Source organism: Leuciscus leuciscus (assembly GCF_965113295.1).
Source record: "Leuciscus leuciscus genome assembly, chromosome: 20".
In the NCBI taxonomy this organism is placed as follows: domain Eukaryota; kingdom Metazoa; phylum Chordata; class Actinopteri; order Cypriniformes; family Leuciscidae; genus Leuciscus; species Leuciscus leuciscus.
The window spans coordinates 27,114,568-27,138,918 of NC_138744.1; the positions used below are offsets into that span (position 1 = coordinate 27,114,568).

Sequence of the window (24,351 nt, forward strand, 5' to 3'; positions counted from 1 at the left end):
AATGTTTTTTTTTTTTTTTTAAATGTATTATAATGAATTATTTAAGAAAATATATATTAAGATATTCAACCTTGTAGGTTCTTTTTTCCTGTGTAAAAAATCTCATATTATGTATGCAAACCCATATATATATATATATATATATATATATATATATATATATATATATATATATATATATATATATATATATATATATGGGTTTGCATACATGAGATTTTTTACAGATCTCATAACATCAGTAACTCGACAGCCCTACCTAGAACGGGTTTCCTCAGCGTTTGTAATGTCTGCACAAAGGGCAGCTTTTCGAAGATTCGCCTTTGGAGGAAAACTGTTGATTTTATACTTGAAAAATGTAAGTATCATTAATATTAAAAATTAATATTACCTCAGAATGAATTGCATTGCTATCCCACCCCAAAACATACAATAACAACAACGATAAATGCTGACCAATAATTAATTATATTACTTTTTACTGAAAATGATATAATTCAATAAAACAAACAAAATGTAATGTATGTCATATGACATAGCTATGCATGATTGAATACACTCTAGATGTGTATATAGTGAACATATCTACATTTTCATTCAACCAATAAATAAAGCATTAATTAAATAATTATATTTTATTTACTGACAACAATGAGAAATATTAATAAATTAGTAAAAGAATGAATGAAAGTCACAATAAACAAATGCATAAGTCAACATATGAAACAAAGCTTTATTCAAACTACAATCATGTATGTATGTAGGCTACAGGCGCTGAACCCCACACCCTTCTGCCGTCTCAACACAGCGGTTCCCATTCTGCGGCTTTATTCTGATGAATCAGCTGACCGCCAGAGGTGAGCCGTTCCCTCGTGCCAGAGGTTGTTGCATGATGTGTTGTGCTTCACAATCTGAGGCAATAAGGGCAGGTGGAGTGATGGAAGGTCTCATAAGGGCAAGTGGAGTGATGGAGGGTCTCATCCATGGCACCGTTTCCAGGATTCAGCTCTGGGCTCCTCATCCTCAGTGCTCACACCAGCCGCTGACATTTCAGAACCTACAAAATGCACAAACATAACACAAAAGCAGTAATTTTAACCGCACAATGTCATTTGATTTCAGAATTATTTAGAAGACAAAAACGCTTTTTTTCCACAAATGCCGCCATCATCTTCCCTTGCAGGCCCTGCTCCACCACAGAAGATCTGCAGCAAATGCACAGAAATCAAGAATCAGAAAGGTGCTGTAATAGCTCTGTTTGAAATTACAATAATTAAAATAAACTACAACTTAAGATTTAAATAGTTGTTATTCATTTCTGTAGTATACTCACTCAAAGCCTTCATGAGCCACTCTCCACCAGATAAACACACATCTGTTCATCTGTCCCTGTAACATCCAGACCAGACTCACATTACCTCTGATTTATGAACTCAACACTACATTTACATGTTGAGGTTGTTTTAACTTTTTATCCAACATAAATGTTCCTCAATTTATCAACTACTAATGGACAAATAAAATAGATAACTTATGTTTAACGTTAGTTACTTCATAGATTTGTTCTACATAATAGCACACATTCATCACTCAGATGTCTATTTCATATTGTGATATTTCAAGATTTTTCTGTCAGATGTAAATAGAGATTTAAAATAAGCGTCTTTAAGATGTATATGGTTTATGTAAATCCACTTTAGAGACGTAACTTACGTGTCTTTACTGGAGCTCCCCTGTTAGCTAACGTTATACATAATAAAACGTGTTTTTACAGCAAAATCACAACTATACTATACTGTGTAACGTCTTTACACCTTCAACAATTCAACAGTTTACTCTACAGTAGTTCTAGTTCAACACATGCAATTTTAACAAAAGGAACTGCGTTTACTCACATTTGAAAGCACCCGCGTCTCCGATCTCTGTGATGTTTGATAATGACGTGTCCTCTGGCGTGGCCTCCTGGGATAGAAGAGTATCCATCGGTCGAGCACTCAAAAATCTGTCCGGAAGCAGTAAGCCATCCGGGAACTTCTCGCCTACTCTTTTATGAATACTGATGTTTCGAACGTACTGCTTCCTTCACGTACTGTTTTCGCCTACTATATAGTAGGAAAGTAGGCATATTCGAACGCACTTAAGTCCGAATCTCGCGATAATTAGTACGTCACCCAGGTAATTCTCGCCTACTCTTTTGGATTCGTACATACTTTTTCGCTCGCCTACTCTTTTTCCCATACTAAATAGTAGGGAAGTATGCGGTTTGGAACGCAGCCTAAGTGTTTCATCAGGTGTGGTCCGCCGAATCAGCGTTTGATTGACACGGTCGGGAACAGACCACACAATCGCACATCTGTATAAAAGTGAAATCAACGCATATTGACCTCGTGGGTTTTTGTGAGAGGAGTTTGATTTTGAGATAGCGGACTTTTGGTGATATAGTGACATAGTGCGATTTGATTAGTTATAGGCTATTTAGGCTTACATTTAAATTTACACAACACATTGACTGATAGGCTAGAGACAGACAGAGTATACATATAGTGACAAATTAATAGATACATAGATATAAATATATATAGACAGCTAGATTAATAGATAGATACATATATAGATAGATTATATATAAATACATAGATAGATTATAGATAGATACATATATAGATACATAGATTATATCTAGATACATATCTAGGTACATATCTAGATACATATTTAGAGACATAGATAGATTATAGATACATATCTAGATACATAGATAGATTCATATAGATAGATACATAGATAGATAGATTTGGATAGATAGATAAAATGGAGGCTCCCCAGAAGAGATGCTGTACATCTGTGGTGTGGGAGCATTTCCGTTTAGAAACCCCAAATAAAGTGAGATGTGTATTGTGATCGGCAGCTAGCCTACTGCAACAATACATCATCCATGATGTGCCATTTGAGGAGAATTTGAAATTTGCGTATTTGCCCAGAACTCATGATCCCCTAACTTACTGGAAAGAGAGAGCAGTAATCTTTCCTCATTTGTATGTCTTTGCTAAAAATATATATTTGCACGTCAGCAACAAGAGTCCCTTGTGAGAGGATTTTTTCAAAGGCTGGAGAAATTATCTGTAAAAAAAGAAGTCCTTCCACAGCAGAGAAATTAATATTTTTAAATAAAAATCTAAAAAAAAGTGAGACATTGTGGCTTGATTTCTTTTATTAATATTCATTTTGCAGGACCAAAATAACATTATGCACAGTGAGGAGCCAACAGGTTACAAGCTTCACATATTAGAAAAATACAATAATAAAAAAACAAAAAAAATTTTTAATGGCTCGTCAAGGTTGTTTCAGATCAACACCTGCAAGTGACCACTAGGTGTCACCGTTGAGACGGGTGTCGGATTGATTCGAAGCCTCGAAACAATATGGCCCATTTGGTTCAACTGTTTCATTGCTTCACGAAGCCTCGATCTGCCCACCACTACCAGCACTGAGGAACAACCACCGGGAGCTTACATAGAACACATAATTACAAAGGTACAGGTGACACTGATGAACATCAATACTAACGAGGAAACAAGGGACGTGTAAGGACACATGATCACAACAGGTGACGCTAATGCAACATTAACAACATGGAAACGAGGCAAAACACAAGACAATGCAAACACATAGTCAAAACAACCGGCCATGTGTTTGCACACAAAACAAGAGACAAATACATGACATATAGCAGCATGCGGTAAGGAACATTCTTCTGTTTATGATATATCATACAGCCAAACCTATAATAACGACAAGACATTTCCAAGCAATAGCCTATTGACATAATATCCGGGAGAAAAGTCAGTAAATTTGAGTAAAATCACAGGCTTCGCTATCCCGAACATTTAGTAATTTCTAAATCACATGAGGTCGCCAGATAATACTAATCCTGTGCGAATAGGGCTTAAGTGTAACTACACCAGAAGTGACTGTCCTGTCCTGCTTTAAAAGCTAAATGAAAAATGTGTAAAAACCAGTAAACAATATTGACTTATGAAATCAACTTTGCTGTCAAGTTGTCAATTAAATATATAAAACCTACTTTAATTATGTAAAACTTAAACCTTAAACCCAAAGTTGATAAAACGCCACATTGACTTTGAAATCAACTTTGCTGTCAAGTTGTTAATTAAATCTATAATTAGATATAAGACAAATATCTGTGTATGTATATTTGTATATTTATCAGATTTTCTGGAAGAAAATACTCAAAAGCAGATAGATGCTAAACTTAGATTTTATAAGAACTTCCAACAAAAGACTGGGGCAAGCCACCTGGCTCTGAGCCAACTCAAAGAGGGGCAAATTAGAAGAGGTCAGACTGACATGGATCAGGCCAGAGAAACAGTCTGTAAAAAATCAAACACGGGTATACAGTCCAACAATGTAATCAGCACCAAGAATCCACGGACCAGAACCAATGATGAGTACAAGAGTCTGCACCGGGATAGGCAGTCTGTTGTGTTCTGGCGGGACTGGGAACCACAGCACTAACTGGGCAGAGGACAGAGATGTAAGCGAAACAAAAACTAAACCAACAGACAAGACCAATAAACTTGACAAGACTAAGAGAGATGCACATATAAACGTGAAAGGCACAAAACACACTGACAAAAATCAAGGAGAGACTAGAAACAGCTGTGAGACAATAAAAAAGGGGCATGGGGAGAACACAAGACAGGTTTGACATGGGAGACATGAAAGACAGTGTGGACACAACCGAGGGAGTGGAGTAGCCGAAGCTGCACTGCTGCCGGACTGATGACTTTAGCAATGGTGTATATAGCCACAGATGTACCTGGGCACCACCTCCTGAGGGTAGTCTGCAGTTCTTTCAGTGCATCCCCTGGACTGGACCAGCACTTCCATGCCCCTACTCACAGAGGTGGCAGCACTGGATGAAAGCCTGAACCGAGGAAATAGCAGCTTCGGTACCCTGGGAACACATGAATGGGAAGAGCCCAGCCGAGGACACCAGCAATGAGTTGTAAGCATACTTTGCCCACATCAGCTGCTGACTAAAAGTATACGAGTTATGGGAGTCCAGGCAGTGCAGCATCCACTTGAGATCCTGCACTCTCTGTTTGGCCATTGGGCTGTTGATTGAATCAGGAGGACAGATCAAATATATCCAAGATTCCTGTGATCAGTCCACACAACGAAAGGAATCGCCGAAATAGAAATGCCACTCGCCAGACCTCCCTTCACACTGATGATCACTGGCTTTTACAAAACAAGAAACATCAAGATGAACTTGACCATTGCAGTAAAGACAGAAATCTTTTTTGAGACTTCATTGTTTATCCTGCATAGGCTTCGGCTTGTCATGTGGTTCTGGTGTTCAAGGAACGGATGAGGTGCAGAGGGTTTGGCCCACAACCTGCTGGAGAAAACTTGGACTCTGCTCTCAGCTCCATGCGGCTGTCAAGACAGACGCCGAGGTCGATCAAATCGTCCAAATGCTCTGGGGGGCTGCAGGTATAGATGTCATCCTTGAGTTCCTCAATGAGCTCATTCTGGAAGCTTTTGAATAAGTTAATAGAAAATGAGCATCTTGTCAATGACCCCTTAACTTAAATTCCCTTATATAGAAATAATGAATGCCTGAATGAAGAAAAATGAATGGATGGATGAATGAGGCATTTATATAGCACTTTACTATGTACTACTATACACCCAGAGTACATTATAATCATATCAGGGGTCTCTCCTCAACCACCATCAGTGTGCAGCATCCACCTGGATGATGCGACAACAGCCACAGTACAATTGGGCCAGTGCGCTTATTACACACTGGTTACTTTTAACAAGAAGTGTCATGGGATTTTTAATGACCACAGAGAGTCAGGACCTTGGTTTAACATCTCATCCGAAGCGTTTTATTGGATACACAGCCACGTCCGCAACAAAATATGAAAGGTGTTTTAGCTTTGTTTTGTAGCTTTTTTTTTTTCTGTGCTAACTATGCATGATTATATGGTTATTTAAATTTTATTATTTGTGTTTAAAAACCTCATCCATGAGACCAGTGATCTTAAAAAGATAATTCACCCAAAAAAATTAATTCTGTCAACATTTACTCCCTTTCATGTAATTCTAAAACTGTATGATTTTATTTCTTCAGCAGAAAATAAAATAATATATTTTGATAAATGTCTCCACAAAAAATCTTTGGTTACCAGTATTCTTCAATTTATCTTCTTTTGCCTTTTGCAGAAGAAACAAAGTCATTCAGTTTTGAGTAAATGATAGAATTTTGTAGCCTAGAAATCTAGACGCACCCTAGCGGCAGTAAAATGTATTTTGCAGCCAGGGCAGTCTAGCAACTCTCCATAGACTTTCGAGCTGCAAAAACCTAAATTGGGTCAGGCCAATCACGTCGTGTATAGAGTATGCGGGGCGGGCTTAACATATGACGACAGAGTTGCGACGGTTCCCTGGCTGCTACTTGAAAACAAAGAATGACGGCTGCTGGAGAACAGTCTTTCGAATCGGCTTTGGCCGCGAGTCTGGAGGACTTGGAGTTAAGTTTTTCTTTGAGAAAAGAGCAAAGAACGGCACTTAAGTCATTCTTAAAAAAAGGAAGATGTGTTCGTAGTTTTGCCGGCCAGATATGGCAAAAGTTGAATCTATCAAGTAGCTCTGCTGTTGGGAAAACACTCTGGTTGGTTGAAGCGCTGTCCTATTGCGTGCAGAGGGAATTTGAAAGACAGTCGTTTATCCCGCCCCTCGGATTGAGCCTTGTCTATGGAGAGTTGCCAGACCAAACATCTTGATGTAGGTCTGGCTTGCCAGGCTAAGAATTCTGATGAACTATCATGTTAATTAATTGCTAGTTGAGATAGTTACTAGTTCTGGGTTCGAAACTGGAAGGCTGGATCTGACCACTGCAGAGTTATTCATGGTATCCCTTTGTTGAGTTCAGTGCCTCTCCTACACTTCATGGTTCTGATGGTCCCTTAAGCAGCAATATCCAGTGCATTGCATTCTTTAGAAGAAAGAATGGTTTTAGTGTGGTGGGCGGACGGGGCTTATAAGATTATAGAATGTGAAGTATATGAAACTCACTGATTAGATTGATGTTTCCCAAGAACAGGCCTTGATCTCCATTATTGTTTTTCCAGATTTTCCCTCTCTTTTTATTCTCTGCTGCTTGACTGCCAGGGGCATTTTTAGCTATCATAATCTCTCTGACTACTTTTACATACGCACCTAAAACACTGCTTATTGCAAGAAAGCTGTTTAAGGTGTCATCTCAAACCTGTATAACTTTCTTCTGTGGAATGGCAAATAAGATATTTTGAAGAATGTTGGTAACCTAACAGTTTTGGTTACAATTATATATCTAATCTAATATTATATAATCATATATCACATTTCCCTTTATATGGTGAAATTCCGCAGGTGAAATGCAGTCATCTCAATAGGAATCCACATGATTGAGAATTTTGTGTGAGGGACACTTGAGGAAAAAAAACTATCTGTGTGGATTTTACATTAGCTTCAAGTTTATTGAGGATTTGCTGCGTTTACCAATATAAAGCTGCTGGATTTGGAAGTGACCTCTGAGTAAGCAGTACTTCATGCATCGCTACATTATTGACAATGAACATTCCTTGCCTACAAAATTTCGCAGAAGTTTCGCTAATGTGATCACTTTTATCCTGTGACCTCATGTCATTACATGGCAGAGAATAATATATTGTGTGAAAATGTACTTAAATTCCACTATTATCCTCACACAAGCTACTGTAAAACTATAGCAGATTAGTCGTATAAACTACCTTTCTTTTGGTGTGTTTTTGTAATCTTTGAATCTTGACAGACCCATCACCATTCACTGTATTGTACAGTATATTGTATGAAGAATCAGGATCAGCTCTGCATCTACATTAACTAACTTGTATGACTAACTAAAATAAAACTTGCGGTCCGATTTTCTATTCTTCTCCCACTCCTTCTCTGTATGAATCCCCCATCCTTTATATCTCCCTCCTTCCCTTCTGTCCACCCCTCCTGTGTGGTGCTTATATGAAGGCACTGTATTGTTTAGACAACTTGGGAAAGCTTATTAGAGTGCTGTCTATATCTGTGAAAAGACTTGCTCCACTGCCTCCTTTCACATACATCTGTGTGTGTTTTTGAGGCACGTATCTCCCCCCACAGGTCTTCTACAGGACGTTCCTGCCAAAGTGACTCCTCCTTTCCCCTTTTAGTACTCCCGTCTCTTTGTTCACTCACAATTTGCATGCTAATTGTCACCAGCTGGATGGCCTAATGAACTCAGTAATAAATATAGTGCTATAAAACATGGTGCTTTTAAAACTTTGTCTTTAACAGTCTTTGGCTTAAGTGAAACAATTTAACCACTTGTATTGGGCAAAGAATCAGCAGCCTCAAAAGTAGATTAGCTGAGATGTATTTTGCCACTATCCCACTAATAGAACCAGATACACAGTGGTAAATTAGCTCAGGCACACCACTGCTAAAGTGGACCTATATGAAAATCAGTGATGTATCAGGGTGTGTTTGGGTATCCCCCTTTACTAATCGTTGGAAACTTCCATTTTTCATACACATTACTCTCAAAACCTTGGGCCATCATTTAAGACAAAAATCTAATTCTGGGTACATACTACATTATTATAGCTCCAATTTTTACTTGCTGAAAGTTTTGTGGTATCATGAAGAAATTCCTGAAATTGGAGGCAAGTTGGTGCTCGTTCACATGAGTGACAATCGCATAATGTATATTATCAAAGAAGTGATCTGAGAGAAGAGCCGATGCATCGGCAATTTGCAGTGTGAAATGTGTTGACTGGAAATTACATCGGTGACAATCTACAGCCAATGAGAGAGCAAGATGGGTGGGAAGGGATAGCTACAGGGGGAGGAGTAATAGACCTGCAACAGAATCAGCAAGCATGGCTTCTGAAAACAACCATTCTTTTTTGTTTTCTTCTTTTTTTTCTTTTTTGCTGCAAATCAGCGCACAGACAACTTGGATCGCAAGCTTTTTGAGGGCTACAACTTTTATCAGGAAGAAATCCAGTCTCGCACATGATCTTACATTATTTCCTGTATCACTTCTCGTGTGTGTTTGATTGTGAAACTTATGCCGGGGACACACTTAACGACTAGCTGAAACATTCTAAGACTGAACTGAGCACACTTACAGACTGTTTCCAACGACTGGAGCAGATTTTAAACACCGACTGTTAACACCGACTGAACGCAACTGTCTCTGACTCTGCACTTTTGGGCATGATCAGTCGTAAGTATCATATTACATTCATAATTGGCCTTACAGTTGTTATGTGTGTGCCGGCTAAAGTTTGTAGACCAGACAAAGTTGTCTGCGATTCTTCCCATTGAAATGTTTGGTAATGTGTGACCCACTGTTGCCAATCGATTGTGTAATGTGCAGACAACAGCAACTAATGGTACCCCAGACAGTTGTGTAATGAAAACAAATACAGTGATCCAACGGAAATCGCGTTGTGTGTTCCTGGTTTAAGGACCTGGTTATACAGTACATATTAATAACCATCGCAGGTGATCATACGATTTTTTTTCTTTCTTTTTTGTGATTTGGCTCTATTTATTAATTTTATTATCACAATTTTTCATCGGATACCATCCATATTGAAATGAAAGCATGGTTAAGATTTGTGTGCAAACTGTAGCTCAGGTAGGTCAAAAAACACGAAGAAAAGCATTATAATAATACAATATATACAATCACAGACATTCACATGCGGACGTTAGCATTACCTGACGTAATTTTTCCAGAAGATAAAAGTCACCGTAATCATTACTGACAACGTCCTTAATGATTACTGAGATGGCACATTTGGACGAGACAAAAATCACTGCGAAGCTCTGGTAATAATTACTTTACCCCACCTCTCCATGTAAAACGAATCCCGTCCAAATAGGGCTTAAGACAGTGGTTCTCAACTGGTTTTAGGAATCTGACCTAATTCCTATACTGTATATGAACTGAACTGTAAATGAAACATAACGAAGCTGCTCCCGATGAATAGAATGAACATTATACCTGCATGTAAATCCTTCCCAGCTAATACACAACTTACCAGTTACGTAGTTTATTGGTACTTTTTCGTAATTTCATGACTTACTAATTGACAATGTAACTACAACTTTGCATGCTCGTAACTTCTTTTGCTCTTTATATATCATGAAGTGATATACAGTGTGCACATTAGCATTTGTGCATGCAATTGAATATTGTGTGCTACAAACACAGTATAACGTTTTTCTGAGGTGAGAGTTTTTTTTATTTCGTAACAAGTTACGAAAATAACGTTAGAATAATGACACTGACATATAGCCTGACAACATCTCATCTGACTGCAGATACTGAATCAGGACAAAGCATTTTTCTCAGGCACTCTTTACTCAAACTGTATCTGACAGAAGAGTCAACAGCTTTCACGCACGGCTTTCAAAATAAAAGTCTCAGCAACAAATGCCCTCAAAGTGCTACCTACAAACACATCAATGCCTCAGAAAAGGGTTCTAACTCAGAACAGCCAAATTCGACACACCTGCTCAAATGAAGTAGCACATAAAGATAATAAATACCAGAAAAATATCTCAGGTTGCGTATGCAACCAAGTTCCCTGAAAAGGGGAACGAGACGCTGTGTCTTTTGTTGTTGATGCTATTGGGGACACCATCAGCATGACCAGTTTTTGAGGCAAGTGGAAACAAATGGCAATAATCATTGTAAGACGGCAGTCCATGAGGTCAAACATGGAGCACCCATGAGTATAAAATGACTACTGCAATGCTCTTCTGGCTGGACTTCCAGCATGTGCAACCAAAACCCTACAGATGATCCAGAATGCTGCAGCTCGTCTTGTCTTCAACGAGCCCAAGAGGGCCCACGTCACTCCTCTGTTCATCTCTCTGCACTGGCTACCTCTCGCTGCTCGCATCAAGTTCAAGGCACTGACGCTTGCTTACAGAACTATCACAGGCTCAGCTCCCTCCTACTTTCACTCACTCCTACGAGTCTACATCCCTACCAGACACCTACGATCGGTCAACGAGCGACGTCTCGTGGTTCCATCACAGAAAGCCACAAAATCACTTTCCAGAACATTCTCGTTCACAGTTCCATGCTGGTGGAACGCTCTCCCCACCCTCATCCGGAATGCAGAATCCCTGACAACATTCAAAAGACAGCTGAAAACCAATCTCTTCCGTGAGCACTTTACCTTATAGAAAAAAAAAAAAAAAAAAAAGAAAAAAAAAAGTTTTCCTTTCCCTTTGTAACATCACTTATCAGGCTTATGCTACTCTGAATAATACCCGAACTTCGTACTTTGAGCACTTCTTGCGTTGTTGTTGCTTTTGCCTCTTTATGATGACTCGCTGAATTTTGTCCTAATTTGTAAGTCGCTTTGGAGAAAGGCGTCTGCTAAATGACTAAATGTAAATGTAAATGTAAATGTAAAAGAGTGCCTGAGTTGCAAGTCATTAACTGTTTTGTCTGACGGAACGTACATCCCTACCATTATTCAGGAAGTGAGGCAAACAAGAGAAGGACATATTGCAGTTTGCCCAATAACTCTCCCAATCCCAAAGATCCCAATGTAACTGGGGGAGAGCAGCTCATACCCTGACTTGCCTATAGAAACACACATTCAAGGGGAGCATATATCCCTACTTCAAAACTCAACAATAGTTAGGGAGGGAGAAAATAGAGGGAAGTTTGCAGACTGCCCACCATAATTCCGTTTACACTGCAGCAACCCTAAGGATGAAAGGCTTAAGCATGGTTCTTCTAGAGAAGCGAGCATTTGTCTGCAATTATAAGCAGACAAATAATGTCTCCAATCTACTTTCCAAGCCTATTAAGTTGGAGAGGGCAATAGAGCTGAATATTGCAACTCCATCCACCCCTTTAACTTCTCTTTAGGAGAACTCATGCAGGTCTATGTAGGCAGACCACAACGTCAGCGTAAGCTTAGAGCGAGAGAGAAAGATGTTTCCCATCTCTGAATACCACTCCTTCAACACTACATCTACATATACATCTCATGAAAGCTACTGACTGAGACCCCAGCTCTGTAAACATCTGTACGACTGCCTCACCGGCTGACTGAAGAGGTCAGAGTGTGAGATCAAAGCATTGAAAAGAAAGATTTTATCTTTCTCCTTATCACAGATGTCTCTATTGCAACTATAGAATGGCCGATGCACTGGCTGTGTTCTTTATGGCACAAATGGCTAGATCTGTGGCTCGCACAACTGTTTTTTTTGTTTTTTTTGGACTGCTTCAGACCATTCAATAGGTGGGCATGTAGTCCCCACAACACCTGTGTCCCAACACTCTTCACTGTGAGGGGATACCACCCTCTGGCAGTACTGCTGAGCGGGGATTGGGCAGATTTCATAGTGTGCAGGACCTCACAGGCCTGCCTCAGCATATGCCTTGTCATGAGCCACAAGGTGGTAAGCAGAGGAGATAGACTTAGTTCATAACACCTGCCTCTTCTCTGCCTACCTCCGACCCCATGATCGAAGCTGCCATGCTGAACCATGAGGTGCAAACACTTGAAGAAAACTCACAAGAAAAAAGTAAAGCGAGAGGGGAGCTCCCTCAACGCGGCTCATCACAGTGAGTGCATTCAGTTTCCTGGAGAGCTGAACATGCATTGGCAATCAAGAGACTTCAAAGAGGATGCAGCACCAGGGGAGACATAGCTTGCAAGAAACTCTTCAATTGGGGCATCCTCACATATCAATCCTCAAACAGCCTCTCCACACAGGAATAGTTTGACTACACTGGAGACACTATACGAGCCGAATACAAATTCCTCCATTATTTTGCCACCTCAATGTGGAGATCTAGGAGGAATAAAAGACTCACAAACTTATATGCTCACGCTGATGGTGTTCCCCATAGCATCAACACCAAGACGCAGCATCAAAGTTCCACTTCGAAAGGGAACCACTAGGTGGAGTACATCCAATGCTAGTCTTCAAGGACACCATAGATGGTGTCACAATAGTAAAAATATAAATACCCAACAGAAAAAACAACAACAACAACAACAACAACAACAAAAAGAATATAAATTAATAATAAAAAATGTCAGCCCCCCTAATATGGTTTGAGTAATTGAATTACAAAATGTTTTGAAAGAAGTCTCTATGCTTACCAAGGCTGCATTCATTTGATAAAAAATACAGAAAAAGCTGTAATATTGTGAAAAGTTATTACAATTTAAAGTAGCTGTTTTCTATTTTAATATGTTTAAAAGTTTAATTTATTATTTTGATGCAATGCTGAATTGTTTAGCAGCAATTACTCCAGTCTTCAGTGTCACATGATCATTCAAATATGCTGATTTGGTTCTCAAGAAACATTTCTTAATATTATCACAGTTGAAAACATTTGTGCTGCTTGGCTTTATTTTGTGTGTGGAAACCATGATTGTGGAAACCATGATATGATACCACATACCAGGATTTTATCAGGATTTTTTAATGAATAGAAAGTTCAAAAGAACATAATTTAATGAAGGCGGGGCTGGAGGAGCTGTTCTCCTGAATCATTCATGTATAAGAGACGTCTGAGATGAGTCTCAGGCCCTCCTCACAGGCCTCTACCTGAAACATAGCAGATTTAAATTTTTATATTTTCTGTAAAAGCTTTTAGAATGCCTCATATCCTGAGGAAAGGTTGAAGGATGGGTTCATGTATTTGCTGTCTCCAGGATGTCTCTAAATAATTAATAGTTTAACTTTCTTATGTCTACTTTTGTTTCATCCCTAAAAGACCAATCTAAATCTTATACCTCTCATTATGGATCAAACATTTACTTTTTAAAGAATATCCTGCTCATTCTTTTCAATTTAATGAATATGTTGCGACTGTCAGTACTTAAAAGTATCACAAATGTGGTCCATATAACTAATTCTGTTGCCCATTCTTGAGAGTATATGAGAGATGTAGAAATCTCTGATTCATGGACAAATCATTTCTTTGAGCATGTGACTCACCTTCAACATTGAAATGTGGTTGAAATGTCAGTTGTTGTTTCAGCATTGAAACATCTTTCTTCAGAATTCAGCATTTTTTGTAGTTCCCTCTCAGTCACATTCCTCATTGAAAGGCACATTAGGTGAGGGTCTTTATCTCATCAGGTGTGAAACACACATCACTCGCACCTCCTCACTTATTTCCTTTCTAAATAAAAACTGTCTTACAAAATTTTAATCATATGATTTAAATGAATTATGGACAGAATGATTTTCACAACGTTTTGTAATTACAAATTATTTAGTAAATTATAAGAATTCTATACGATCCGGTACTCAAAAGTGTTTAGTATGTGTTTTATGGACTTATTTTTTTTGTTTTTTCAACAACCACACATAAATGTTATTTTCATGTACATACATGTTGCACACATATTATTGTAGCAGAGTTTGTGCTGGATACAGTGTAATCTGACTTTATCCATTTAATAGGTTTATAATCAACTGAAAAAAAAAACAAAAAAAAAAAACAAATGTTAGGGCATGTCAAAACTTCACCATGGCCCAAAAAAACCCTAAGACCCCCCAGAGGGTTAAGGTTAAATGTTTGTGAAAACATGAACAAAATACATAGGGCCAGATTTACTAAACAGGGCAAATTTGCATGTGAGTGCAATTCCAAAAAAGCGCAAATGGGAGTGGAATGTTCTGCGCATGATCTACTGCCAATTTAAAGAACACAGATGCAGCCGGATCATTTCCATATTGACCAACGCAATCTAGCATCTGAAGTGCTTTTTTTGGAGCGGTAAAAAATGGCTCAAATACCAGTAAATTGACAAGCGCAAACCTTAGTTGCTAAATCACCTTGCATGATTCATTTAAATACTCCCCTCCCATAAATTTTGCGTCTGAAAGGGAAACTCCTACAAATGCATAATGCAATAAGGTCAGCCGCAAAAATAACCCTGTCCACTCCTTTCAGCGCTAACTTTTTCACTGCGTGTCTTTAGAAAATCCTGACAGTATAATATTTTAAAGCCAAAAGAGGGTTTGCGCTGGCGCAAGCTGTTAGTAAATCTCTTTTTAACAAGATCCGTATGAAGATGTTAATAATAAAATGTATTCTATTTGTAATATCGAAACAAAATTCAACAGTGATTGAACCCTTTATCCAGGACTTCGATTCACCCATTAATAAACGTTGAAATGCCTGCTGGGTTTCAACTAATTGTTTGATCCAGTTGACAAAAGTGGTCTGAATGATTTGTTCATCAATTAGACTTAACATGAATTCAAAATTAGCAATTATTTATCATCATTATTTTTATTTTATTGTAATATTGTAGTGTTTATTGTAAATGATTATCAGTGCACATTATTATTATTTTATTTAATTTTTTTCATTCATGTCTGTTTAACTGTGTTTACTTCTGGAGTGCCTGCATAACCCTATCTAAAACAGTTATTTTCTGAAACGTACACCTACAGTCACATTGGTGCCTAAATCTCTAGGCTTGACTACTGCAATGCCCTTCTGGCTGGACTCCCAGCATGTGCGACCAAACCCCTACAGATGATCCAGAATGCTGTAGCTCGTCTTGTCTTCAACGAGCCCAAGAGGGCCCACGTCACTCCTCTGTTCATCTCTCTGCACTGGCTACCTCTAGCTGCTCGCATCAAGTTCAAGGCACTGACGCTTGCTTACAGAACTATCACAGGCTCAGCTCCCTCCTACTTTCACTCACTCCTACGAGTCTACATCCCTACCAGACACCTACGATCGGTCAACGAGCGACGTCTCGTGGTTCCATCACAGAAAGCCACAAAATCACTTTCCAGAACATTCTCATTCACAGTTCCATGCTGGTGGAACGCTCTCCCCACCCTCATCCGGAATGCAGAATCCCTGACAACATTCAAAAAACAGCTGAAAACCAATCTCTTCCGTGAGCACTTAACCTTATAGAAAAAAAAATAAAAAAAATAAAAAACACCACACATCGAAACACCAATTATCAAGGTTTATGCTACTCTGAATAATACCTGAACTTCGTATTTTGAGCACTTCCTGCGTTGTTGTTGCTCTTGCCTCTTTATGATGACTCGCTGAATTTAGTCCTAATTTGTAAGTCGCCTTGGATAAAGGCGTCTGCTAAATGACTAAATGTAAATGTAAATGCCTAAATTGGTTACTATGCCTCAGTGAGGCTGGTTGAGAACGGACAGTGTATTTGGCTCTTTTGGTCATAAAAGGATGCTAACCACATATTAGAATTTGTCCAGTGTGTAATTTGTTTAGATTTTTATCCACTTGTTTCTTTTAGCACCCTCTGCTGGACTTACAAAAATGTGCTTCTGTTTCTATTACAGAAAGCCAAGTGCATGCATATTGCACTGTACTGTTAAAGAAACAGTTCACATGAAAATTAACATTATTTAAATATCCTCATGTAATTCCAAATCTGTATGAATAATTTTTTTTAGTGGAATAAAAAAAATTTAATAAATCCTATAGAAGTTTTGGGGCCCTAATTTAACGATCTGAAACGCAAGTATCAAACGCGAAACGCAAGTAACTTTGTGGGTGGATCTCGGGCGCTGTTGCTATTATACCGGCGGGATAAATTACTCTTGCGCCTGACGAAAATCTAAAATGGGTTGGTCTGAAGTAGCTTCATTATTCATAGGTGTGGATTGGGCGTAACGTGAAATAAACCAATCAGAGCATCATATCACATTCCCTTTAAAAGCAGGCGCGCTTGTTCCATGGCGGATTACTATTATAACGGTGGATTTGCCAGGCACACGCCAAGAGTGGTTCACAGCTGAGGAGACAGACGTTCTCGTCAGGGCCGTAAAAGACAGAGAAGTGACATTGTATGTGGATGGGAGAAACCCACCCAAATGAGCTTAGGTTAAACAGGCGTATAATAATTTTGGAAAATGTGTAAGCTAGATTTATGCCTATTTTTTCACATCTTCATGGACACCACAATGATTTCCCTCGTGTGGAATATTTTTCCTTGTAATTATGTATGGTTTGCAAAAATGGCAACTGCTGCGTCTGTGTGTAGATGAGAGAAGCAAAGTGTATGCTAGGTTTAGACTAGGTTTTTCCTGGTCTGTGGCGGAATTGTTTTCTGGAACTGCAAAATAGCACCCGGGAACGTTTGCGCTGGAACACGCCACCTCTTTTCGCTGAACCGCCCCCGGGAGCGCAAGTTCATTTCCTTATTTACCGACATGCGTCTGTGGAGGGAAAAGTCCGCTGTGCGTTGGGTGCAAAATAGGAACGATACATGCGTCGGTGTACAAAGTCAAGTGCGCAAGATAAGGCCCTAAATGTCTTTTATTTCAATTTATTTGAATTTATACAATAGCTTTGTGAGAGAAACAGACTATTTTAAGGATGTCTGATTTATCAACAAATAATTTGGTGCACTTCACAAAACTGGTTTGAATGATTCGATCACTGGTATAAGTTTTGGGACTCAATAAACTGGTTACAACTCTTAAGCTGTATTATGAATGAATTTCAGACTGTTCATTACTCACAGCTATCGTATGGCTTCAGAAGACTCTGAATATAGCCCACATTTATAGCTACTTCCTTGATTTTTTTTTTCATGATACCTTTATAGTGCTTCCATTTTGAAGCCTTAAACCTTTAGTTACCATTCATTCTAATTTCATGGAAGTGAGTGGCCAGAATATATGGGAACTTGTGTTTGATGTTACTAAGTTATGAGGTTAGATTTAGATTTACAGTTCGAATTAACGTTAGTGCACTGATTTAAATAGACTTATTCAGTGCTTGGACAGAATTGCATCATGATTGATGTTTGCCAAATATGTGGTTCAGAGTGCTGTTTTGTCATGCTGATAAGCCATGTTCAATTAAAATATTCACAGCTCTTTCAGAGCATAGACCTGTTTGTCTGGTTTCAACAGAGTTTGGGTTCAGACTGGGAACAGAGTGAGCACATCCCAAACACTTATCCCTAAAGTCAACACAAAAAGAAAAGAAAAAGAAAATTAAATTACCTTTGTCTCTTTTACCCCATGCCTTTTACCCCGTGCTAAAGCCTCGGTGTGTGAATGTATCTTATAGCTCTCCAGGATCTCTAAGTAGAGAAGGGGCTTACCTGTCTCTATTAATACATAGGGATCATCTGATTATCTGATGGGTTTTCAGAAAAAGGTCTTGCAGAGGGCACAGGTAACCCAGCCTTTTGCCAATTGTAATCAATTTCTTCTAGATAAGGTATTGTATAAAAGGCAATTTTGACCAAAACAATTTGTCCACAACAGTTGTACCCGGGTCCCCATGGGAAAAAAACTTCATGTACTGCTGAAACAACTTAAAAAAGATCAATTCCCAGGATTTGTCAGAATGAAATGATATATATTTGGAAGTCAGTGGGGTCCATCAACTGTTTGGTTATGGACATTCTTTGTTCAGCAGAGGAAATACATTTTTACAGGTTTGAAACAACTTGAGAGTTAGTAAATGATGACAACATTTAAATTTTTGGGTAAAAAAATCCCTTTAATGCTTAAGAGCAGGATTGTTACGTCTACACATCCCTGAACTACATTGTGAGAGTTTATTAAATCTTAGATCGCCCTCTAGTGGTGTGATTATGAAACACATTTCTGAAAGTTCATAACTTATGTACTGTATGATAGTACCAGTCCAAGATGCTTTTTTGCTTAATACAATGTTCCAGCCATGATAACACACCCAATTTAGTATTGGATGTGACTTGAAACAACTGTTCTCCTGCTCAGCAACTGTAGATGACAGATATATGTACATTAGATCACACATATCTTGATTTTACTCGATATAACAACCTTTTAATAAACATGTTATACTTATCTGATAAAAGGTAACTAATTAACTAATAGATGTGGTTTTGTGTGTCTAATATTCTTCCCCTTTCTCTCCCTACCAGAGGATGACGTGGATCTAGAAGCTCTGGTGAATGACATGAACTCTTCCTTTGAGAGTCTGTACACTTCTTGCAGTGTTCAGACTGAATCCACTCCACTGCTGCACAATGGCCAACCGCACCGACCCGCTGCATATCACACACACACTCAGTCCACCTCCCCACACCAGAGACTGCGGCGGTCCCAGCCTATGCACATCCTCGCTGTCAGGTAAAATCCTGAAAATATATGAAATGCACACATACGGTTTCCCCAAAATGTATTTAGACTCTGAAGCCACACTTTAAAATGTATGAATGTCATTGTGGGTGTTTATTTTAAAGAAAGACATTTAGCAAGTTTATACGTCTGATATTTTAAAACAATCAATATAGAGTTTGAGGGACTGTTTACACCATAGACATAATAGAGAGTAGACGCTGCATCGACCGCTACTGCCTACTGGCACTGTAGAAAAACGGGGACATTTTCAGTTTGACTATCAATCTGATTGAAAAACCTAATGTTGTGTCTTCAAAAACAAAACAGGGACAGAGGTAGTTTTTTTCTTCTGTATTTAGCCAGGGACAGGCAACCAAAAACGGGGACTGTACCCTGAAACCGGGGACGTCTGGTCACCCTATGATATGTGATGTAGGCTATGATAGGTATTTCGCAAATCACACACTATATGATAGAGAAGTAGAAACAGATAGTGGCAGTAAAGTCAGATATTTTAATAAGTTGAAGAAACAATATATGATTATATTATTATTACTTTTGTTAGGGTGAATTACATGTGAATAATACACAGTGTTGGGCATGCAACTTGGAAACTGTAGTGAGCTAAGTCTCTGCCATGAATAAAGCTTCACTACACAAAAGCTACCTTCCAGTCAAATGTAGCAAGTAACACAAACACAGCAGTAGGCTAGTTCACTACATAGGAAGCTACTTTAAGTTGCGCTAATTTCACATGACAAGACAAGTGTAGCTTGTGTGGCCAAGCTACTTGATAAATAAAGGAGTTAAGCTACTGAAAAGTTACTTGATTCAGGAAATAGGGAAGCTACTACCAAAATACTAAGTTACTAGCTAAGCTACAGTACAAGTAGCGACTGCCCAACACTGATAATACAGTCTGTGCCACTTGTGTAAAATTCGCTGGCCAATGTTATTCCAGTAATATTTGTTTTATTTCTACAATAGCATTTTTGTGTCCGTTATAATCTAAGTCACTGTTATGGAATATGACTTATCAAGTCTATTGATTCTATTCACAAAATACAACCAATAGTACGGTAATGTTAAAGGAGCCGTATGTAAGATTGTGGCCAAAACTGGTACTGCAGTCACTTTCAAATTACTGTAGAGTGGTGTATCCCCCCTGACTCCAGGTTGCCAGATAGGCTGCAGGATCCAGCAGGAACGTAGGCTGCTACGTAGCTGTGGTAACTAGAGCAGAGCTGGCAACCCCGATGCCGAAACACTACTGACTTCGTGATTGGTAGATAGGTGGAGGGTGGCGCTTCAGGCCAAAACACAAGATGACAACATCAACATCAGTTGAGGGCTGCAACTTCACTTTTTAAATGACAATATCCTGGCCGGACTACAGTGATATATAAGTATTTGAAATGAACATGATTTCTTAATGTCTAGTGACATATCAGGGCCATTTTATGATTAATTGAAATACATTTCTTACATACAGCTCCTTTAAATCTTACTTGTGAAAAGTAATCCCCCGAGCCCTGTTTGTGATGGTCCGCCGATTTGAGCAGGAATATGCTGCACAGTGCTCGACATCTTGTTTCTTCTGCTGCTACGCAGCTAGGAGTATGACCGGTTCAAGATGGCGGCCGCATTTCTTGCGCCCAGCGGCCAATAGGGCGCCTACTCTCTATTATGTCTATGGTTTACACAACACCATTTTCAACTAAAAACGTAAAACCTTTTATGCGTTTTGGCCATTCGTTTACACGACAATGGCATTTTGGGTGCCTGAAAACTGCAAAGTTTTGAAAACGAGTTTCAAAGTGCAAGTTTTTGAAAACGTTCTCGTGTGAACAACAAAAACGTGAATCTTTTTATGAATCGTAATGCGTATTATGTGTTCAATCTATAGTGTTTCATCGCCATCTAATGGCCTGGCAGCAGAATACAGGGGTTTTATTCGTTTTCACGGTTCCGTGTGAATGGGGATTGTTTTGACAATGACGCTTTGTCTATATGCTGAAAACTCAAAGGAAAAACGTCTCCGTTTTAAGCATATCGTTGTCGTGTAAACGTACCCTAAAATGAACTTGAACCTATATTGTCGTTAAACATTGGGGGAACATGTTTCTAGTTAATATGATAAAGCGCACCTGTAGTTGAGGGGAAGTGACTTCATACATCCACTAAAAATCACCTTGGGACCAGTTGCCCAAAAGTCTTTGTGAAAACTGATCAGAAAAGTAAAGTTAATTAGTGAAGCATTTGGTTTGCAGACGATACCTGCTTTGATATTGTGTTATTTAAAACAGCAACATTCAGACATTTCTTAATATAGTGTACAGTAAGTGTGCAAATACTTATACGCACAGAGCCGTAAGAAATACCAAAAAGCAGAGCAAATTACATCAAAACTTCAAAGACTTTCCAAAACAATAGCTTAAATGAAGCACACACACTATGATCTTTTTCAGCTTGGCTTTCTTTGCCTCCATCAAGAGTGACACTATTGTTATTATTCCATTGCTCTGTTATGCTGAAACCTCTGAGAATAAATGCTTTCCATTTGGTGAGCGTGTTTTTGCCTCTCAGCTGCGGATCAGAGCAGGAAGTTGAGCATACCGAGCTTGTGAACGAGGGTTCACTCAAGCAAAGGTTCACTCAGAGGTTACCGTTCAGACTTCAGCTCTGAATTCCATATCACACACTCCCTCATGCTCTCAAACCTACGGCACAAATGTGTGTGTGTCTTTCAGCTTTTCTCTGAAGTCCCCACTTCAAAAGGACTCCCTGTCTAATGGCAGCTTCAAAAAATGGCCCAAAATGCTAATGCTGCCAAAAGCCGCCAACAATTTGAGGCTGACAGTAATACTTTTGGCTTAGAGACAAGGTTTCTTGTACGTAATATAACCCTAAATCTGAGATTTTGCTTTATTCTTCTAGAAGACTTCAGGAAGAGGAGCAACAATACCGAACGTCCTCTCTACCTGCCATCCCCAATCCCTTTCCTGAGCTCTGCAGCCCTGCGAGTTCCCCTACGCTCAGCTCTGGCTCCTTACCTCAGTGTCAGCCCTCAGGCAAATATGTAAGAGATCCTTTGTTCTCATTCCTCTCTCACTGCAAGGACTAGTTTACTCAGAAATATTTGCGCAACACATTTTTATAAAACATCAGGCCATATGTACTCCAAAAAACACACGTGCACACACACATACACACACACACACACACACACACACACACACACACACACACACACACACACACACACACACACACACACACACACAAAGCAACAATAAGTCTTCTGAACCATATGATTGATTTAAGTGAGGAACACATTGAAATTTGAGTACTTCTTTTATTTTAATGTCAGTGACATCACACCTGGCGCATTTTTTTATCTGATGTGTGATAATGTGCAGAAAGATTCTTAAAAAAATGTCTTTCCTTCCTTCTTCCACGAGGTGACGTTGCTACAATGTAACTACACAAATAAGTACTTAGGACTACACTTTATTTTAAGGTGTCATTGTTACAGTGTAATTATATATTTAAGTACTGAGTAATATTAATTAACTACATGTACTTACTATAGGGTTAGAGTTTGGGGTTACACTTTATTTTAAGGTGTCAGTATTACAGTGTAATTATACATTCAAGTACTAAGTAATAATAATTAACTACATGTACGTACTATAGGGTTAGGGTTAAGTCTTAACCGTTAAGATGAGTATTTGGTTTAGGGTTAATTGCATGTAATTATGCATCATTTATAGTTGTTCTACAGTAACTACATGTAACTACATGTAACATGTGTAACAATGACACTGTAAAATAAAGTGTTACCGGGTTTGGTTGAGAGTTAGTTGCATGTAATTATGCATAACTTACTGTTATTACTATAGTAAGTACATATAACGTATGTATCAAGGACACTGTAAAATAAAGTGTTACCGTACTTAGTAATATTAATGAATTACTTACTTAGGGTCAGGGTTTGGTTTAGGGTCAGTAAATATGCATAATTTACTGTTATTACTATAGTAATTAAGTACTTAAGTAATTAAGTACATGTAACATGTAATTAGGTCACCTTAAAATAAAGTAACGAAATCAATAGCAGACTTGGTTGGAATTTGTTTTTTGTTTTGGTTACACTTTATTGTAAGTACAGAGTAATATTAAATAACTACATGAACTTATTATTGGGTTAGGATTAGGGTTTGGCGTTACTTTATTTGACAGTATGTGTACTTACAGTGTAGTTACCCAAGAAAGTACTGGGTAATATAAGGTAACTACATGGGTTAAGGTTAGGTTTAGGGATAGGTTCAGGGTTAGTACCTATTAATAACCCAGTCATTGTAATTGCTATAATAATGCGGACATGACAGTAAAATAAAGTGCTACCAGGTTTGGTTTAGGGTTACTTGCATGTAATTAAGTATAATTTATATTTATTACTATAGTAACTACATATGTAACGTGTAACAAGCACACATAAAAGATTTCTTGAAATGTGACTCAGATATTCGCATTGTGCCATATTTGGAGATTTTAGATGTTAAATACCGTTGGGACAATATAGGTTTTGGAACGTGCTGAAATGGAGTTCAGTGTGGTGTATTGCTTTAACATGTGTCCAGACACTGGTTTCCTAAGAAACAGGTCACTTCCTGTATGGTGTGACTCATGTGCTCTTACAGTAAGAGCTCACTTACAGCAGTAATAAAAAGTTATGTCCACACGAATGTCGCCTAAAACGTAATAATATCTTCATCCAAAACAAAATAAAATTATTGTCGGATTTTTTTATGGGCTTTTGGTCGTTAACGGGATTGGACAGATGGGAAACTATTGAGAAAAGAGAGGAGGTGTGATCGGGAAATGATGGAAGACAGATTTGAACTCAAGTTGCAACGTGTAACGTGTCTAAGATTGTGACACATGCACTGCATTTTATCGCATTTAGGATAGTCTTATGTGTGCATGTGTGTCTGTGATGATTTGCCGGCACCTGTATTTATTTGTATACATCGCGCATGCATTGTTTGGATCTCTGTGTGTGCATGCGTGAGAGCATCTGTTGTGTGCGTGTGTGTGTATATATAGCTGTCTTGGCTGTCTTGTGTG

The 24,351-nt window shown here is 38.6% G+C and overlaps 1 protein-coding gene and 1 long non-coding RNA gene across 3 annotated transcripts in view; one reads left to right on the plus strand and one right to left on the minus strand.

Moving 5' to 3' along the window:
* The window catches only part of grb10b (growth factor receptor-bound protein 10b), a 186,696-nt gene that overhangs the window by 65,360 nt on the left and 96,985 nt on the right, over positions 1-24,351 (plus strand). For both annotated transcript variants that reach the window (XM_082150328.1, XM_082150329.1), the window contains exons 4-5: positions 19,023-19,230; positions 22,159-22,300. In XM_082150328.1, coding sequence (XP_082006454.1) covers positions 19,023-19,230; positions 22,159-22,300 — 350 coding nt within the window. The remainder of the gene's footprint in view (positions 1-19,022; positions 19,231-22,158; positions 22,301-24,351) is intronic.
* On the minus strand, positions 753-10,824 carry LOC309484261. Its single transcript, XR_014200795.1, has 3 exons — positions 1,896-10,824; positions 1,334-1,389; positions 753-1,205 (listed from the first exon to the last, which is right to left on the minus strand). It is a non-coding gene; the product is annotated as an uncharacterized lncRNA (long non-coding RNA).